At 32.0% G+C, this 17878-nt stretch overlaps 2 protein-coding genes across 3 annotated transcripts; one reads left to right on the top strand and one right to left on the bottom strand.

The window, feature by feature from the left end:
* Positions 1–888: 888 nt before the first annotated feature.
* Positions 889–9243, bottom strand: LOC122606991 (E3 ubiquitin-protein ligase SP1). 2 transcript variants are annotated; one of them, XM_043779907.1, is made up of 11 exons: positions 7827–8194; positions 7648–7700; positions 6580–6704; positions 6026–6121; positions 5386–5523; positions 5238–5303; positions 4767–4879; positions 4570–4680; positions 3506–3549; positions 3296–3404; positions 889–1263 (listed from the first exon to the last, which is right to left on the bottom strand). In XM_043779907.1, exons 1-11 carry the CDS (start codon positions 7901–7903, stop codon positions 1161–1163), a joined length of 1035 nt encoding a protein of 344 aa, XP_043635842.1. In that variant the 5' UTR covers positions 7904–8194; the 3' UTR covers positions 889–1160. The 2 variants fall into 2 exon arrangements, with proteins under 2 accessions (XP_043635842.1, XP_043635843.1); XM_043779908.1 differs by lacking the exons at positions 7648–7700; positions 7827–8194 and adding an exon at positions 9222–9243.
* A 5284-nt stretch (positions 9244–14527) lies between these two features.
* On the top strand, positions 14528–17701 carry LOC122609414. The gene is made up of 7 exons (XM_043782458.1): positions 14528–14556; positions 14961–15112; positions 15432–15565; positions 15668–15885; positions 16586–16792; positions 17060–17146; positions 17422–17701. The coding sequence occupies exons 1-7, from the start codon at positions 14528–14530 to the stop codon at positions 17699–17701; spliced, it is 1107 nt and encodes a 368-aa protein (XP_043638393.1).
* Positions 17702–17878: the final 177 nt, after the last annotated feature.

Raw genomic sequence — 17878 nt, 5'->3', positions numbered from 1 at the left:
ACCACAAGATTTGACACATGTACCATCAGTATGTATTACTGACTGTCAGTTATAAAATTTGTATATTGTAGTACATAAATCAAAAATTGTGGTACATTTATCATTTCCCTTTTTAAAAAGAACAAAAAGGTAATAGGGTCAGAAACTTAAGCCAGCCCGTTTCGAGATTTTACTCGACCCGCTCAACCACCCATCTTGCCACCAATAACTAAAATTAAAATAAAGTCAATTTATAAATAGTTAGCAAGGCAGGCTACGTGAAACATGTGAAAAATGATTCGAGTAACAGTCCTCTGCCATTTATTTATGCTACGAGTATATTGTAAGCATAAATGTCAAAGTACTATATTTCTATATTAAGTAATCATGGTAAAGGATCATATGCCGTTTAGCCTGTGGCTTTACAACCAATTAATGGCCAATTATTAAGTGGGAAGAATCAGATTCTAGGGAAGTTTTCCATGCCTAAAAGAACCACAAATTCTGAAGAACTTATAGAAAGATTTGTATCGCTCTACGCTTATCAATCGATAGTGACTACTTTTCAGTCCCCACAATTTCCCACGACTTGACCTCAGACACAGGTATCTAAAACCAGATTGCACCCCCATTGCCAATTATAACATGTGCCAAATCTAAGCAGATTCTGAGGTAGATAAAAGTTGGCGACTGGTAAAGAACGTTGTAGTTTCCACATCTAAGCGGATGACGATATATATGATGTTGGTAACGAACGGCCCGATGCTTAATTAAACCCTAAAATCTTTATAAAATGAAGCATGCAACATATTCTCAACTTATCTCCTGAATTAATTAGTATTTTTTTTCTGATAAGATTATCATATAATTATATGAATACTATAGTAAGATTATGTATTCATGAATTACTTTACAGAAAATAGTTTTTATTAGTTAAAGAGGGTACTAAAGTTGCTTTAAGAAATTTATATTTACACCTTTGGACAAAGAGAACAATCTGAAAAGATTATATGTAACTTCTAATATACACCTAACGCTAACTGTTTGTAAAGTGGAGAAAAAATGAGTTCACGAGTAAAATGTGTCAAATGAGACGCAAAGTGAACAGTAAAATTGCAAGACCATTTATTGCATTCATGGTCCCAGTAAGTTGTATTTCCAATTGACAAGCATCCAATTTTTCAATGACGAAAAGTCTTCACCACCTGCCCGATTCGACTTCGACATAACGGACAGCTTGTCAACTGTGAAGAGCATGTCACACAGCAGCACATATGACCACACCTGAAACCATAGATCATTTGTCTATTTCATACTTTGGATATATATCTTAGACAAACATGAAAAAGGCTAACAAGTGTATGCTAAACATCTAAGAATGAACTTTAGACTACTAATTTTAAAAAGTTAAACTAAGAGGGGCTAGAAATTGCATAACGAATTCAATTATATAAAGTTCAAATAGCACTAATTAGATTTATGATTGGATAATCAGATTCTGCTTCTGATTATCTGATTAGATAGGGATCAAGTAACCAGTATCATATCTGCAACAAAGCTAATCATATAATGACACATTAAAATTGCCTATTTATCGCTTCTCGTAACCTATGGAAAACTTTTACTCCCTTTTCACAAAAATGGCTCTCCGTTTTTGAAACCCATTAGGGTCATGCAGTAATTAATATTCAAACTTGCCAAAGACTTGTATCATATCTATATTAGTAACAATCAAATTGTAAAATTGTAAAGACACAACCAAACACTATTTCTAAACAAAACCATTTATTCAATTTTTATAAACTCAATATCATATAATTCAAAACCAAAACAATCCCTTAAAAACCTAACAAGTCAATCTAGGAGATTGTAAACACTTAAAGCAGGTGGCTTTTAAACCATTATTTGTCACATTTTGTTCACATCCAATTACTTAATCAACCACTTTGACACATAATCAATAGCAAGTTAATCAAATTGATATGTTTCACATAACAGGTCAGACTTGCCTCTCTAATGTATGTTGTGGAATATACCACTTGAATTCGGTTGTATTGTTATTTTCACTTGTAATTAACCATTTGTTTTTAGATAGCTGTTGGCGACTCCTGTATTAGTATAAACGAGAGCAAGTACCGGCGCGTTGCGGTGGTGAGATGGTGATGGTGATAGGTCATAGGAGATGATGTGTCATAGAGTGTCATAGCCAAATATCTTAGCCGTACGGCCTCCGACCTCAGATTTAAAAATTCGTCGAAAGTAAATCGAATGACATCTCTAATGAAAGAGCATGAAATTTTAAGAACACCCATATAATTTTTATAATTTATCAATGTATGGTTTTTAAGATAAAAGATTTTGAAAGAATTAGAGGAATAAAATGATTTATGAAGGAGAGAGAAAGTTGTAGGCATTGATGTATGGTACATTATGTATTATCATGTGTACATTGTTGAAATTGAAAGTTGAAAGTTGAATCCCTATTTGCTTTATAATATAAGTACAGTTATACATCATGGGGACTATTAGTACTTGGTGATATTGTCCACTTTCTTTCCTATTATTCTTCAAACACAGCACACTGAAAGTATGGACAATTAGAAGAGAACACCCAAAATACACAATCTCTCAATCTCTCTTCTCTTATTTGTATCTAGTTAGAAGAGAAAACCCAAAATACACAATTAAGTAGATTTGATGAGAACTTCGAAGATTTAGTGTACGATAAGACAACTGCACACCTATTAAAGATATATGGCAAGCCATATCGTTATGCTTCAAGTAATCAAGTCCCCTAATTATGTGAACACCATGAGTGGCAAGACTGTTGATAGGTATCAGGAAGCAGAAAGAAAGTAAAGAAAGTCTAGGGTGGTTAAGCGTCAAGTTAAAATAGTTATTTAATTATAATTGGTGATTACTTTGGGTACAAGTTAGGGTGACATGTTAGCTTGCTTAAATAAGGCCATTAGGCCACCGTATTTAGGGTGGAGATTATTATTATTGTTCTTAGGAACTTAGGGCTGCTGGGGAATTAATCCAGAATCGGGCCTACCGGAACCTATCCAGATTATCTTTCTTGCTTCTATTACTTGTTCGTTTATCCAATTTGTTAGAATTCTCTACTTGTGGCTGTTTTCTGCCCTGATACATAACAACTGTCTAGCCATTTATATGTATGGTAAGCCTCAGGGTTATGCTTTTAAATTCTTTAATTATGTGACATCAGAAGTGGCAAATAATACCAGCAAGAGAGGGACTGCTTAGCCAATTAAAATTTCAATAAGAACAAAAAGAAATGATTTATAAAACTTACGGGACAAACACAGAATTGTACTCTTGCTCAAGGCATATGACGCATATATCAGGCAGTTGCCCATCCTTTCGAGCCGCATTGACTCCATTTTCAGTTTTATCATTTGAACCTGAAATTAATTGTTAATTGGGTAGGGAACGTTTTTGTTAGGATGTAAGAGTGTAGAACTCAAGAAACTAAGTTGATGAATAATAGAACAGAATAACTGACCTTCGTTGCCTGTAGGTGTTCTTTTAGCTGCAGCATCAAGAACTCTGCATACAAAGATTGGAACGAAAAACATTTCATTTCATTTCATATAGGATATAATATAATTAGTTAAACGGAAATAAAAATGATTAAAAACTGTGAATGAAATAGAATGTATGATAACTTTCAGCGTATTCAGTTTTCTCACTTGTAGTTGTCTTAACTTTTACATATGGTTTCATCTTCCCAAAGAAAAAAGGTTCACTGCTCATTTAATTGTATATTTGTATATTATAAAACAGCAGTCATACCACCATGTGTGATGGTGTGGTGGCGGTAGCCACCTATAGGATGCCATAGTGACATGGCCCCAGCCATATCTTCCACATGGCATTATAACGAGTCACACGCCATACAGAAATATGGAAATATATAAATAGCAATAGACATGAATATACGAACATATAATCATCAGGCACAAATGTTTTATATTGTTAAACTACAGCCACATTCACAACCTAGTACACTGTACACAACAAAGCATAACACCTACTTTCAGAAACTAAAACAACTATAATTTTATTTTATTTTAAAAGACAAACCCATGCAATGGTACATAAAAACTACAAAGTCTTCTGTCTAGAATATAGTCTAAACTGTCGTAATAAACTTGGAGATAAAATTTCGAAAATTCATGACCATGTTGTGTTAATGACTTGTATGCAAGCATGAGATACAGTACATTTCCCTGGGTTAGATGAAGAAACACGTTGTGTTAAAGACTTGTATACAGGCATGAAATACTGGACATTTCCCTGGGTTACATAGCCTTGAGATTCATGTGCTAGCTAAATCTAGTCCCTACTTAAAGGCACCAAGTCACCAACTGCTTAACGCTTTAAGCCCTTAACTACCATCCAAGTTAAGAAGTGTGTTTTTGGAAAACTACCTAGTAATATACAGATTAACATGTAAATTAACAGTAACAAGCTGAAATGGGAAGCTGTAATTAAATGGCTACTAGTTTCCAAGCAACCTAAACACTACTAGCAATGAATGAACAAACACTATCCATACGAGCATACCTTTTCTTCAATTCCCAATGACGTTTTTTTTCCATAATGTACTGAATGCCATGCTTAGCGAGCAAATAAGCACCAAACACAGCGCAACCAATTGAGGCATACTTGTACCACCTAGAAAGAGCGGCATTTAGTAAAGAGATGTAATTAACATTTTCATGCTATTGGAAATACAAAAACATTAACTGCTTGCATATAACCTGGCCCACTTCCCAAGATTCGCAATGAGTTGATCAATGGTTTTGTGAGAGACATAAAATGGGCCTTTGAGTGGTCGTTGGATCCGAAGGGTTCCAATGTCATCTTTAATAGCCTGTATTTCAGAGGAGCTTCTGAATGAAATTTTACAAATAGGATAACAGAACCTAAAGATAACATTCAATCTCATCATATAAAACTATTGAGCAGCGAGGATGTTAACAGCAAGAGACAAGAGTTAGATTCAATATAAAAATCCAAATTCTGCCTCATCATAATCGTAAACAAAATAAATATATTGAAAGGTCCAAGTCGGTATTACTCGAATTTCAAGTTACCCAGACTTGATACCCTCTTGGCCTCTTCTATTAGTCGCAGCAAGTGTTATACAAGACCAATGTTATCAACAAATAAGTAAAAGGTTTTCTTTTGACTTAACTTTAATGACCAGTGTAAACAAAGAAATAGCATACCTCACCAACAACAGTTAATGGAGTGCCTGTTGGAAGAACACGTTCAACTCTCTTGACTCCAAGCATCTTCAAGACAATGATATTGTTATACAAGTGCATTTATACATGAGCATGATTGTTAAAAATGGTAGATTAAGACATTACATACCTTGAGACCTTGCAGATAGTCTAATGTTCCACGAACAAGTGAGCGTCCAGACTCCTCAAACACTTCACTTCCAACAGTTAATACCAGACCGGCAGCACCACGAGCTCCAACAACAAATACACGGGCAGTGCCATCATCCTAATACACAATGGTCAAGGGTAGATTATAGCAGGGTCATTAAATTATGTAGATCATGGACCAATTACGTTGTGTACTTATATTTTGGTGCTAACAGCTCAAATGGGTGATAAAGCCTAAATACAGAAGGAAACAAGTCACGTGAGTCGAACATCTTAGAATTCAACCAAAGCATGTTCTCAAGTTTATACATCATTGCTTCATTCAATTACAGATAAAAGGGTTATTTTTTGATGATAACTTGTTTAATGATATTTATATATTAATATTAATTACTTTTTAAACAAATCAAACAAGTGGATATAAAATGTTTACATGTTAACCCAACCCATATACACACACTGTAATACTTTTCCTATTTTGACTTGATATACTACCTGGCCCACCCACCCATTTTGCGACATATAATATCTTAATGAGCTTCAAGTTGCACCAAACTGATTTAGGGCATTAAGGTTGCTGAAAATAGGACCAGATTAGGTGAGGGATGAGCATAGCCTACCAAGTACCAGGGAACCTCTTTACACATTGACAGCATTAGAGCAGAGTCTTGAATCCAAGAACCGGCATCATTATGTTTCAAAAAGTGTTGCTCCGCCTGAAATTGGTAATGGATTTATTATGCCATCAACTTTATCATAGAACATTCAAAGTAACTACTTCAACCCATTTACTTACAACTGGGTTGATTTGGATATGTTTTATCTCTGACAGGTGAAATAAACATTAATATCACAGTCGGATGGGTCAGAAAAGATCAAAAGTTGCCCAAAATGTATTTTAATGCACAAAACCACCTACAATAGTTATTTCAAAAAACTCGGATCATCCAGATAATATAGCATTGAAATCATATTTAAAACGCTAAATCAAAAAATTATTACTTCCAGACAGAAGGGACAAAGGGTTGTGGTCAACCCATACCAAAAAGTAATGGTTTTGACATGTTAATTACTATACAACATGACCCAACCATTTTGCCACCCCCTACATGAAAAAGGAGAAATAATAAAAAACAAAGGAGTGTGCACTACAAAAGAGCAGAAGGCTCATTACCGTCTCCTCCACGATAACTCCTCTCAATCCACTATACTCACAATTGATCGGGGTATCCGAACTGACTCTACCAGATATTGTCACAACAAAGGGCAATACTTTGTTTGCAGCCTCCAATAATTGAGCTGACATGTAAACAAAGAAAAAAACACATGTGCATCAAATAAATAACACAACTTCTATCACCATCCTATAATACCGAGTGCTGACAAGCATTTCGTGCAACAAATTTACAACTGTCAGTAAAAATATTGCAACTATATCAGCCTACAATGCATGGCAAGAATTTCATCAAATGCTATGATCTTTTAAGGGATCATTTTTCACCTCACTTATGAAACCCCAAAACACATAGATTTAGAATGATAAGCCTGAAACTTGCTACAACTTATATATACTATTATATAAAGCATTTATCTTGTTTCTTCTCCAAATTTTAAGATGATAGACGTATAATTTAGAAGAAACAATCTTGTTATCTCGGCCTTGGATCTCCTAACACTAAAACCTAACATGCCATTGTCTCTCTAACTATACAAACATTCACACAACCTTTGCTCAACCAGCACACCATAATACACGCACCAAACTCTCTTTCTTTTCTCTACTTTTCGCTCATGTTGCCAAATTGTGCAGACCCAATGTGTTCAGAAAATAATACGACCTTAAGACATACAAAAATGCCATTTTAAATTGTAACGATGACATTTACGTAATTTGCATTCTAATCATCTTAACAAATACAGTAAAGAAAAAAAAAAACATTCAAATGAACATGTTAATCCTTAAGAGCTTCCCTAATTAAGTAACACAATATATCCAAGTTTTCCTAACCTAACCCTAATATAAATTAATCATATTATCCGTTCCTCGTCCCATTCCTTCATTTACTCAATTTGCATTTTGTTCATATACGTATACATAATCTAATTATATATAACAACATTACGCAAGTTGGAAAATTTTATTTTTCAAGATATATCGAGTGACTAACCTAGATCAACGGATTCGCAATAATATACCATATAACATACATTGTATAATAAAATATAATAACAAGTAACTAACCTAAATCTTTGAGTTGATTAACTCGAGTAACCGATTTAAGCACCTCCGCATCCCTAACACATCAATTATACACAAACAATTACAAACTAAACAACAATCAGTTAACACTAACTTCACACACACATACATATTACATATATATATATATATATTATCGATAGATACAACTATTGAATTACTTTCCGCTATTTCTGCCGAGAAGATAGAGAGCAGCGGCACTCAAACAACAAGTAACACCGCCCCAAGGAACCACCATCGCACTAGCTGTATATGCGTGTATAAGTATATATATATATGTGTGTGTGTGTATTATGTATATGCGTGTATAAGTATATATATATATGTGTATAAGTATATGTATATATATGAAAAAAAATGTATGTATATTGCAAACTGGTAATGAAACTATAACATTGATGAACAAATGAAGTGAGAAATATCAAGTTTGGAGTTAGAGGTAGAAGAAAGATTCGGTTATGAAATTAGGGTTTTATTAATGTTTTTATCTTTATTTTTCAAGAAATTGTTGAAAAGGGGGAAAAGGGTGTATGTGGGTTGAGAGAATTGGATGCTGGGAAGAGGAAATAAGTAATATTTTACTATACCCAATATATTTTATTACGAATGTACGAGTATATCTACTAGATTATTATGTAAAATGATTATATTTTGGCTTAAAAATCCTCCTCATCATAAGATTATCACATAGAATATTTAAAGGGTGATTAGGAAACTGAATAAATAGATCATGATTTAAGGTTTTTAACAAGATTTTTAAGGGTTTTTTTGTTGAGGATTATCATTTCCTTATTATTATTGTTATGGAAAATGATAAATCCTTCTAAATATTAGTCTAAAAATCCTCTTAAAACTATAAGAAAAAGGGGCATGTGATATCCATTAATTTTTTTTCATAATCTTGTCTTCTTTCCACATGTTATCATCTAATGGTTGTCATACAATATATTAAACTTTGTATGCATGAAACTATAATATATATTATATGAATATATATATATATATATATATATATATATTTTATAAGTTATAACATTAAAGAATATGGAGTATTATTATTATAAAAAAAAATTTGTTAATAAAGTTATTGAATGGTATTTAATCAGGCCATTTACTAAACTAAAATAAATAAAAGTAAATTGAAATAAGTAGAGTATGAGAACTAAAAATATTATGTCCAATTATTGGGTCAATGATTATGCCATTATGGAAATCTAATGGTGGAAAATAAAAGTTAAAATGTAATCAATGGCTAACACTTTCTCAAATTTGAATTAAGGGTTTTGTTTTTATATTATTATTGTTGTTGTTGTTGTTGTTGTTGTTGTTATTAGTAGTAGTAGTAGTAGTATTTTTATTTATATTATTATTATAGTTTTATTGGATTGGATACGACGATGAAGGAAAATAGATGGATTGAAATAGTTAATTGATAAGAGTAATGTTGTGTTTAGACTTCTTTGAAAGATGCATCAAAAGTAGAGTTGGTGCAGACTTTAAGACTAAAATGAGTGAGACGTTATTATATAATAACAATATAATAACAAGTAACTAACCTAAATCTTTGAGTTGATTAACTCGAGTAACCGATTTAAGCACCTCTGCATAGGACTGTAAACGAACTTAACAGTTCACGAACCGTTCGGCGGAAAGTTCGTTCGTGTTCGTTCGTTTAGTTAAATGAACAAACATGAACACAAAAGTTTGTTCGTTTAGTTAAATGAACGAACATGAACAAAGCTCTCGTTCGTTGATTTATGTTCATGAACGTTCGATAATCTGTTCATGAACGTTCGTTCATTTATGTTCGTGAACATCGTTCATTTATGTTCGTGAACATTCGTTCGTTTATGTTCGTTTAAATATACTAATACCTAATCAACTATACCTAAAAAATAGTTATAAATATAAATTTTTCTTTTATATCATATATATATATATAGGGTAACACTCCAGTGAGAACAGTCTTAAAATAAGAACGGTGAGAACACTTAAAAAACATCATTTTGATGCATTAAAAGTCCATAAAACTAACATAGTGTTTAACTAATTATCATTATTTAAGTGTATAACAACACATTGGCCTGTCAAAATCAAGAAAATCATGTTTTTTGTTTTGTGCATCCATCTTGGATGCATATTCTTCAAAATAATGCATCCACCAAAAAACGTGATTTTTTCGATTTTGACGGATCAATGTGTTGTTAAACACTTAAATAATGATAATTAGTTAAACACTATGTTAGTTTTATGAACTTTTAATGCATCAAAATGATGTTTTTTAAGTGTTCTCATCGTTCTTATTTTAAAACTGTTCTTATTTGATTGTTCTCATATATATATATATATATACATGGGCGGTACTAAAGGGGGGGCAAGGGGGTCCAATGCCCCCCTCCAAATTTAAATTTTGTCATGTATTTTTATTTTTTTCATAAAATTTTAAAAATTTTCTATAGGTTTTAACATTTTGCCCCCTTTTAGATTTATTTTTCATAAGTTTTCTAAGTTTGCCCCCTTTGGAATTTTTTTCTGGTACCGCATCTGTATATATATATATATAGGGATGAGTTATATTAGGGACTCCTTATTTTAGGGACCATTAAGGACATGTAAATTACACGTATGTAAGTTGTAGCTTACACATGCGTAAGTCGTGGTGGCGGTGGTCGCCGTCGTTGGAAGATCATGGTGGTGGTCGGAGATGATGGTGGTGGTGGTGGTGATGGTGGTTGTATAACTTATGCATGATTAAGTTGTACTTACACATGTACTTACACATGTGCAAGTTGTACTTACACATGTGTATAAGTCGTGGTGGCGGTGGTCGCGCCTCACCGGAGGATCATGGTGGTGGTCGGAGATGATGAAAAATGAATGATTGAGAAGTGTCCTTAGTGGTCCCTAAAATAAGGAATCTCTAATTTAATTTTTCCCTATATGTAGGAAAAAGTTAATTTATTAATAGTGTATGATAGTGTTATATTGAACTCAAAGTTTAAGCTTTAAACTCTATTTTTTGGAAATGAAAGTATATAAACCTCTTTTTTATTAGATATATAAATATTGTATATTTGTACCATAAGTAAGAATATTTCGTAAAACTTGTAGGCAATGGATATTTTGTAATTTTGAATTCAAGTTCTAATACTTATAATTATATGTTTGTTCATTGTAGTTCGTTTGTGTTCGTTCATTGATGTTCGTTCGTTTGTGTTCGTGAACATTCGTTCGGGAACATAAATGAACGAACATGAACAAGCCATTATGTTCGTTCATCCGTTCGTGAACACAACATATGTTCATTTATCCGTTCGTGAACCGTTCGTTAAGTTAAATGAATGATCGTGAACCAGATCTCGTTCGTGTTCGTTCGGTTCATTTACAACCCCAGACTGCATCCATAACACATTAATCAAACACAAACAATTACAAATTAAACAAGAATCAGTAAACACTAACTTCACAGACATACACGTGTGTATCATATATATATATTAAATAGATACAAAAATTGAATTACTTTCCGCTATTTCGGCCGAGAAGATAAAGAGCAACGACACTCAAATAACAAATAATACAGCCCCAAGGAACCACCATCGCATTAGCTGTATACAGTATATATATACATATGTGTGTGTATTTATGTGTATATATATGAAAAAATGCATATACTGCAAGCCGGTAATGAAATAGAACAAATGGAACGACAATTATCAGTTCCAAAGTTAAAGATTTGAAGAAAAAAAAGAGAATTAGTTATATATGATTAGGGTTAAGCAATAAATTATTGAAAAGGGGGAAAGTGTATGTGGGTGGAGGTAATTGGATGACGAAAAAGGAAAATAAGCAAAGTAATATTTATTGAACAGATGATTTGTTATAAATTATTACTAGTATATTTCAAGTACTAGATTATTATTATTATCATTATTATTTAATTTTATCAATATTACTATATTATTATTATTATTATTATTATTATTATTATTATTATTTATGGTGGTTATAGCGGCGACGATGTAGTAGCGGGGACAACTGTTGGTAGTAGACGAGGTGTCGACTGTTGTAGATAATTAATTTAAAAGTAATTGACGTATAAGGTTAATGAAGATATTTTAAAAGATAAATAATTAACAGTGTAATTTAATCTTTGTAAGGGGTAGTGTAAGTGAAAATATTACATATTTTCCAACACCTTTAAAAATAAAGTGTTATTTTTTTAATAATATAGTATGAATAGAAGTATAGATTATTATTTTATATTTTTATTTGATTGGATAAAAAGAAGACAAAGGAGAAAAAAAGTGGATTGGAGTTAAAGATTAAAACATATATTGGTTATAAAATTAGAATTTTTTATTTTAATTTTTTAAAAAATTATTGAAAAAGGGGAAAGTGTGTATGTAGGTGGAGGGAATTGGGGAAAATAAGAAAGTAATATTTATTAGACTAGATAGCTATCTATAGATTATTACGAGTATATTACTAGATTATTATTACTACTAGTTATTAATAATACTTTTTAAAACTTTATCAATATTACTAGATTATTATTATTTAGTTAGATTGGATAGAAAAATAAGAAAGAAAAAAAAGTGGACTGGAGTTAAAGATTAAAAAAAAAAATGATTATGAAATTAGGATTTATTGTTTCTATCTTGAATTTTCAAGAAATTATTGAAAAGGGGGAAAGTTTGTATGTGGGTGGAGGAAATTGGATATTGGGAAACAAAAATAAGGAAATAATATTTAATAGACTAGATAAATTATTACGAGTATATTACTAGATTTTTATTATTACTAGATTCTTATTAATATGTTTTTTAGTTTTATCGATATTATTAGATTGTTATTGTTATTATTGTTTTTTTAGTTAGATTGGATAGAAAAAAAGGAAGAAAAAAAAAGTGAATTGGAGTTAAAGATTTTTAAAAAAAATGGTACTGAAATTAGGGTTTATTGTTTTTATCTTGATTTTTCAATAAATTATTCAATAAATTATTGAAAAGGGAGAAAGTGTGTTTGTGGGTTGAGGAAATTGGATGTTGAGAAGGGGAAATAAGGAAGTAATATTTATTAGACTAGAAATTAGATTATTACGAGTAACTATATCCTTATAATTTTTTTTTTTCTAAATTTTATCAATATTACTAGATTTTTATTAAAAAATGATTATCAGATTTAAACCATGAACTTTTACATATGCCTAATATTTTAGATGTTTGACACATATCACATGAATTTTTTATCTCGAAATCTTTACCATTCATTATGCAAGGTGTGATCATCTTATTATTAAAATCTATCTTTAGGCAAACCAATTAGGCCTATTAGTCATTATTATAGATCACTTAAAAGAAACAGAAAAACTATACAAGAACTTACCCATGATAATTAAACATATTAAAATAGTTAAACGATGTTTACGAATTTTGGTGAAAAGATAATAAACTTTCTAAGATCATCCTTAATGCTTAGTTCGTTCCCGGTGTTTGTTATTCATCACGTTGAGGCCTCATTGGTTAGTTTTCACGGGATCTGATGTGCTAGGTGACGAGATAAGAACAATTTGGACATGGTGATCATTAGACTAATTATAATTGTATTTATTTGTTACAAATGACTCTTAAAATGAAATGGAAATGGTGGAAATGGAAAGAGAAACACTTCTCATGTTTGGTTGTAATGAAGAATGGAAAAGAGAATCGAGAATAGGGAATCGATTCCATTCCCTCAATTCTCTATGAAATGTAGAGAATTGATGGGAATGGAATTTAAATTTTTTTGTTTTGTTTTTGTTTTAGTGATGTTATATGTATTAAATTTGATTATTATTTAAAATTTAATATTTTTTATATATTCATTCGGTGTTTGTACCAAACGACGGAATCGGTTCTCTTTTCAAATCTCCATTATCTTTCCCACTATATTCATTCTCTATTACATTTCCATCCTATTTGATTCACTTCTACCAAACACCCAATGAATTTTAAATAGGGCCTTAACAAAATAATATAAAATAAACATTATTCCGACTTTAGATGATCCGGTTAAACGCTATGTAAGTTCACCCCGACCACATTGATTGTATATCTCTTTTACGTATGTAATACTTATATTTTTAAAACATATATATGTGTCTTTAAAATTTGACGTTGGTCCATATAAAAGATCACATATATCCATACTTCTATAGTATCTTATAAATAAAATAACCATCGTGTTGAAAGTTACGCGGGGAAAAATTTAAAATAGCCTAATGATTATATTACACTCTCATTTCTTTGTCTTTTAAAATATTTTCATTAACCATTTACATCAATTACTTTTACATAAATTATCTAGACCACTCGACGCCGCTCTACCCCCAACAGTCGTCTCCCACCGCTACAAGTACCGCCGCATTACACGGTACCATGCTAGTTAATTCTTATGTAAGTCTGTTTTCTATATGATTGATTTTTTTTTTTCAACATGTAACAGGTGCACATGTTTTCAAAGGATAGGTTCGAGTCACATGTAACATCGACCAACTTAAAGTTTATTTATACTAATAACTCGTATGTAAGCCCGTCTCGCATGGATTATCTTTCGTGGCCTGTCAAATACGTGATCTTCGCGATCTTTTATCTTTTTATTCAACATGTAAAATTCTAGAAAATTACAAGGATGATTAATGTAATTTCTTATATCTCTTTTTATATATCGCTATAAAAATTAAAATTACGTATGCATCAAACTTTATATATATTGATTAACGTGAAAAAACACTTCATCAAACTTGATATTCGATTAAATCCTATTCGATTAACATTAATCTCAGTTTTGATCGTTCGCATTGTTTTGCTCACTCATTGCAATGAATAAATCCCCAGTGGTCGTTACAAGGTTTTCTTTTTCCCCTTCTTAATTTCTTCATTAATAGTCAATGCATGGAATTGTCAATTGTTTAACGTTGGCCGGAGAACACGCTAATTAAATTTGTTTTTTTTAATATATATATATATATATATATAGATTATATATTTGATGTCCTTGCTGGATTTTGCTTTAAATTTGTATCGAAGTGTACGTGTGATTGAGTCCACATGGCATGCAACAAATTAATCTTATTGTATTTAGTTATCTAGAATTTCTATACATTGATTCAATGAATATGAGAAAATATTTGCTAACAAAGATTTAAACTTTTTTTCATTGTCTACTATTTACACATTCTGCATAAACTTTAGCTATTTGATTATTTTCTTTATGTGTTGTAAATTCATATTTTTGTTATATGTTGTTTCCAGGCACAAATGTGCAGCTTGTTTTCGACAGTTTAAAAGAAAGGAGCACCTTGTTGAGCACATGAAGAAATCCAATCACTCTGTCCATGAGCCAAAATGTGGTGTTTGTCAAAAGCACTGCAAATCATTTGAATCATTAAGAGAGCATATATCGGGTATGAAATCCTCTAGTTCATAACATTGTAAGGGCTCATTCAGCCCATTCATTTGGAAAGTGTCAATTCGGGTTGTAAGTTACTGTTAATGAGTGAAAACCATAAAACGGGTAAAAATTGGCTTGCTGCCATATGTAGTAACTTAGTGTTTTTTTTTTTTTTAAAATCAAACACATAATCCAGGCATCCAGCCCGAAAATCTCTAATTTTTGACCCTGTTACTCTGCTAGACTTTAACATGCTCATTTGCCACCATAACGTAACTTATTCATTTCGGTTTGGTTGTTTCTTCGTTTGTCACATTTTATGAATTATGCAGGACAAGTAGCTAAGGCCACGTGTTCAAGTATATTCTCTCTGACTGGTTGCCAACTCTGTCTAAAAGTTTTCGATAGCACGGGTTCTCTTAATGAACATAAAGAGTCATGTCTACGTCCCGCACCTGCTTGTCTTGTAAGCTGACTCGGGACTTTCTGTCAAGTGTTTTAATAGTTATTACTAATAATATTATGCAACTAAGATACATTTGTACATGTTTTTGATATTGTGATGTAGGGAACAATAGATGTTCCAGAATATGTAGCATATGAAGCCTTAGAAGATAATATTCATATTAGTAAATTCCCTGAAGCAGTTGCTATTGAATGCCAAATGGTTGGCGGTGGTAGTGATGGATCAGTTGACATATTAGCTCGAGTCTGCCTCGTTGATGAGGAAGAGAATATGATATTCCACACCTTTGTAGCACCTCAAATGCCCGTGACTGATTACAGGTACTTCCTGCAGCATGTACGTTGTGTATTTTTCTTCTTGATTTATATGACTTGCGATGACAAATGGGTCGATTTGATTTTTTTTTATTAATAACACGCTATACGGGTAAAACTACAATATTAGCTACAATAGCATCGCTTTAGATGAAATTAAAAAAAGTCATAAAAGGTGTGTAACTCTGTACACACATTTAATAACTTCTACATTGTTATCTTAAAACAAACAAGTATCGGGCTGGGTAGCTGGTAATCTCAAGTAAGGGTTGGTGCAGATCGAGTTGACCCCTAAACATTTCTTCTTTAGCCGTTTAGGCCTTCTAAACGTAATCAACATTGTAAATGTGATTACAAAATTATATTTGTAAGAAACTAAGAATGTAATATTATAAAGAGATTCAGAAGCTGTACGCAGTCAATATATACTTTGGTGATTTATATATATTTATTAGGTAGCCTGTTAAACTTCATGATTATACTCATTTAAGTAGTTAGACACAACTTTAAGTTGCCCCTTCAGGACATCCGTTGAAATTGGAACGATACAAAGATAACTTGAAGCTACTAACCCGATCAACTCTTTCATCCTTAAAAGGGTTAACGACTTAACGTGCCATATAGTATTCCTAACCAATTCGCACTACATGTCCATTTTGCCATTTGTACATATATGACCATGGAACCCGATGCTATGTTGTTTCAGGTATAAACTAACTGGCTTAACGGAAGCGCATCTTAGAGATGGTATGCCACTTACTGAAGTTCAAGAAAAGATTTCTCGTATTTTATACAATGGAGAATCATTAGGAAAAGCACGGTTGAATGGAGGAAAAGCTAAGCTTCTTGTGGGTCATAACGTTCAGTGTGATTTGGATTGCTTGTTAATGAACTATCCTGATATATTAATAAGGTCAGTTTTTTTTAGGACAAACGAATTTCTGAACTCAATGTTATAATTGTTCATCTATTAAGAATGCCATCTTACCACACTTTTATAATTCAATAATCTGTTTAGCACTTTAACCTTCATGACTATATTGAAAAGCATGACTATGGTATTTTTACTTTTTTTCCTTCATTCGATATGATATGTTGTACGTGTTACTTGAGGAGATGGAAATTGCTTATTCAAGATCATCAAGCTTTTCATTTAACGATTTGTTTTTTCAATGTGTAGGGATACTGCAACATATCTTCCCCTAATGAAAACTCATACTAAGAACGCTAGCTATTCTCTCAAGGACCTTACTAAGAAATTTCTCGGGTAATTGTCTTGATTTCCCGTTCTTCGTTCTTTCACTTGTACTTTACATAGGGTGAACTAATAATCGCACTTTAAACTGTAAATATTGATAAGTGATCAAGTAGCCCTGCTTAATTGTGAGCATCTATGAAACATTGCTAAACATTAACCCTTCTCAGATTCAATTTTGTTTCATGTTTAAACCTTTTTGGAACCATAGTACTAAAAACACACCCAAAAATAACCATTTATGACTCTCATATTCTCCGTGGCTTACACCGAGTTTGTGTTTTTAGGTACGATATCAGGGCAGGGCATCACGATCCTTTACAAGATTGCTTGTCTGTAATGAGACTATACAAGCGTATGCGCTCTCAAGAACACCAAGATGAAATGACCGCAACAATGTGTGGTTACAAGACCAAAGATACCTATACTTTTGATACTCTAACATTAAAGGAGCTTGAAAACATGTCCCCTGATGAACTTTTTGAGATTTCAACATCAAATTATCAATGCTGGTGCTTGGACTCTCGACCACGCGATCTATCGAGAACTTGGAACGTTTCAGTTTGATGGGTTTTTAAGAAATTGCAACGGATGTGGTTAACAGGGAATTAGTTTGATAATTAGTCATCTTTAGTTTCACCATTCGATATTTGCTTAATTGTTTATATATGGTGGTGACAAATGCATATGAAAGAGCCCTTTGTAGTTCAATAGTTATTCTTGCTTTTTTTTTCTTTGGATATA

The sequence above is a fragment of the Erigeron canadensis genome, chromosome 7 (assembly GCF_010389155.1).
Source record: "Erigeron canadensis isolate Cc75 chromosome 7, C_canadensis_v1, whole genome shotgun sequence".
NCBI classification, from domain to species: domain Eukaryota; kingdom Viridiplantae; phylum Streptophyta; class Magnoliopsida; order Asterales; family Asteraceae; genus Erigeron; species Erigeron canadensis.
The sequence above is the reverse complement of the archived record's forward strand: the minus strand, read 5'-3'. Positions and strand labels throughout refer to the sequence as shown.

What these genes read in the sequence shown, in the direction of transcription:
- LOC122609414 (XM_043782458.1), top strand. Translation starts at nt 14,528, where the DNA reads ATGAATAAATCCCCAGTGGTCGTTACAAG. An exon ending in GTCCCGCACCTGCTTGTCTT is followed by an intron (nt 15,566 to 15,667) that starts GTAAGCTGACTC and finishes ATTGTGATGTAG; the next exon opens with GGAACAATAGATGTTCCAGA. An exon ending in TATCCTGATATATTAATAAG is followed by an intron (nt 16,793 to 17,059) that starts GTCAGTTTTTTT and finishes TTCAATGTGTAG; the next exon opens with GGATACTGCAACATATCTTC.
- LOC122606991 (XM_043779907.1), bottom strand. Translation starts at nt 7,903, where the DNA reads ATGGTGGTTCCTTGGGGCGGTGTTACTTGTTGTTTGAGTGCCGCTGCT. An exon ending in TAATCAACTCAAAGATTTAG is followed by an intron (nt 6,705 to 7,647) that starts GTTAGTTACTTG and finishes TTTACATGTCAG; the next exon opens with CTCAATTATTGGAGGCTGCA. An exon ending in GAGTTATCGTGGAGGAGACG is followed by an intron (nt 6,122 to 6,579) that starts GTAATGAGCCTT and finishes TACCAATTTCAG; the next exon opens with GCGGAGCAACACTTTTTGAA.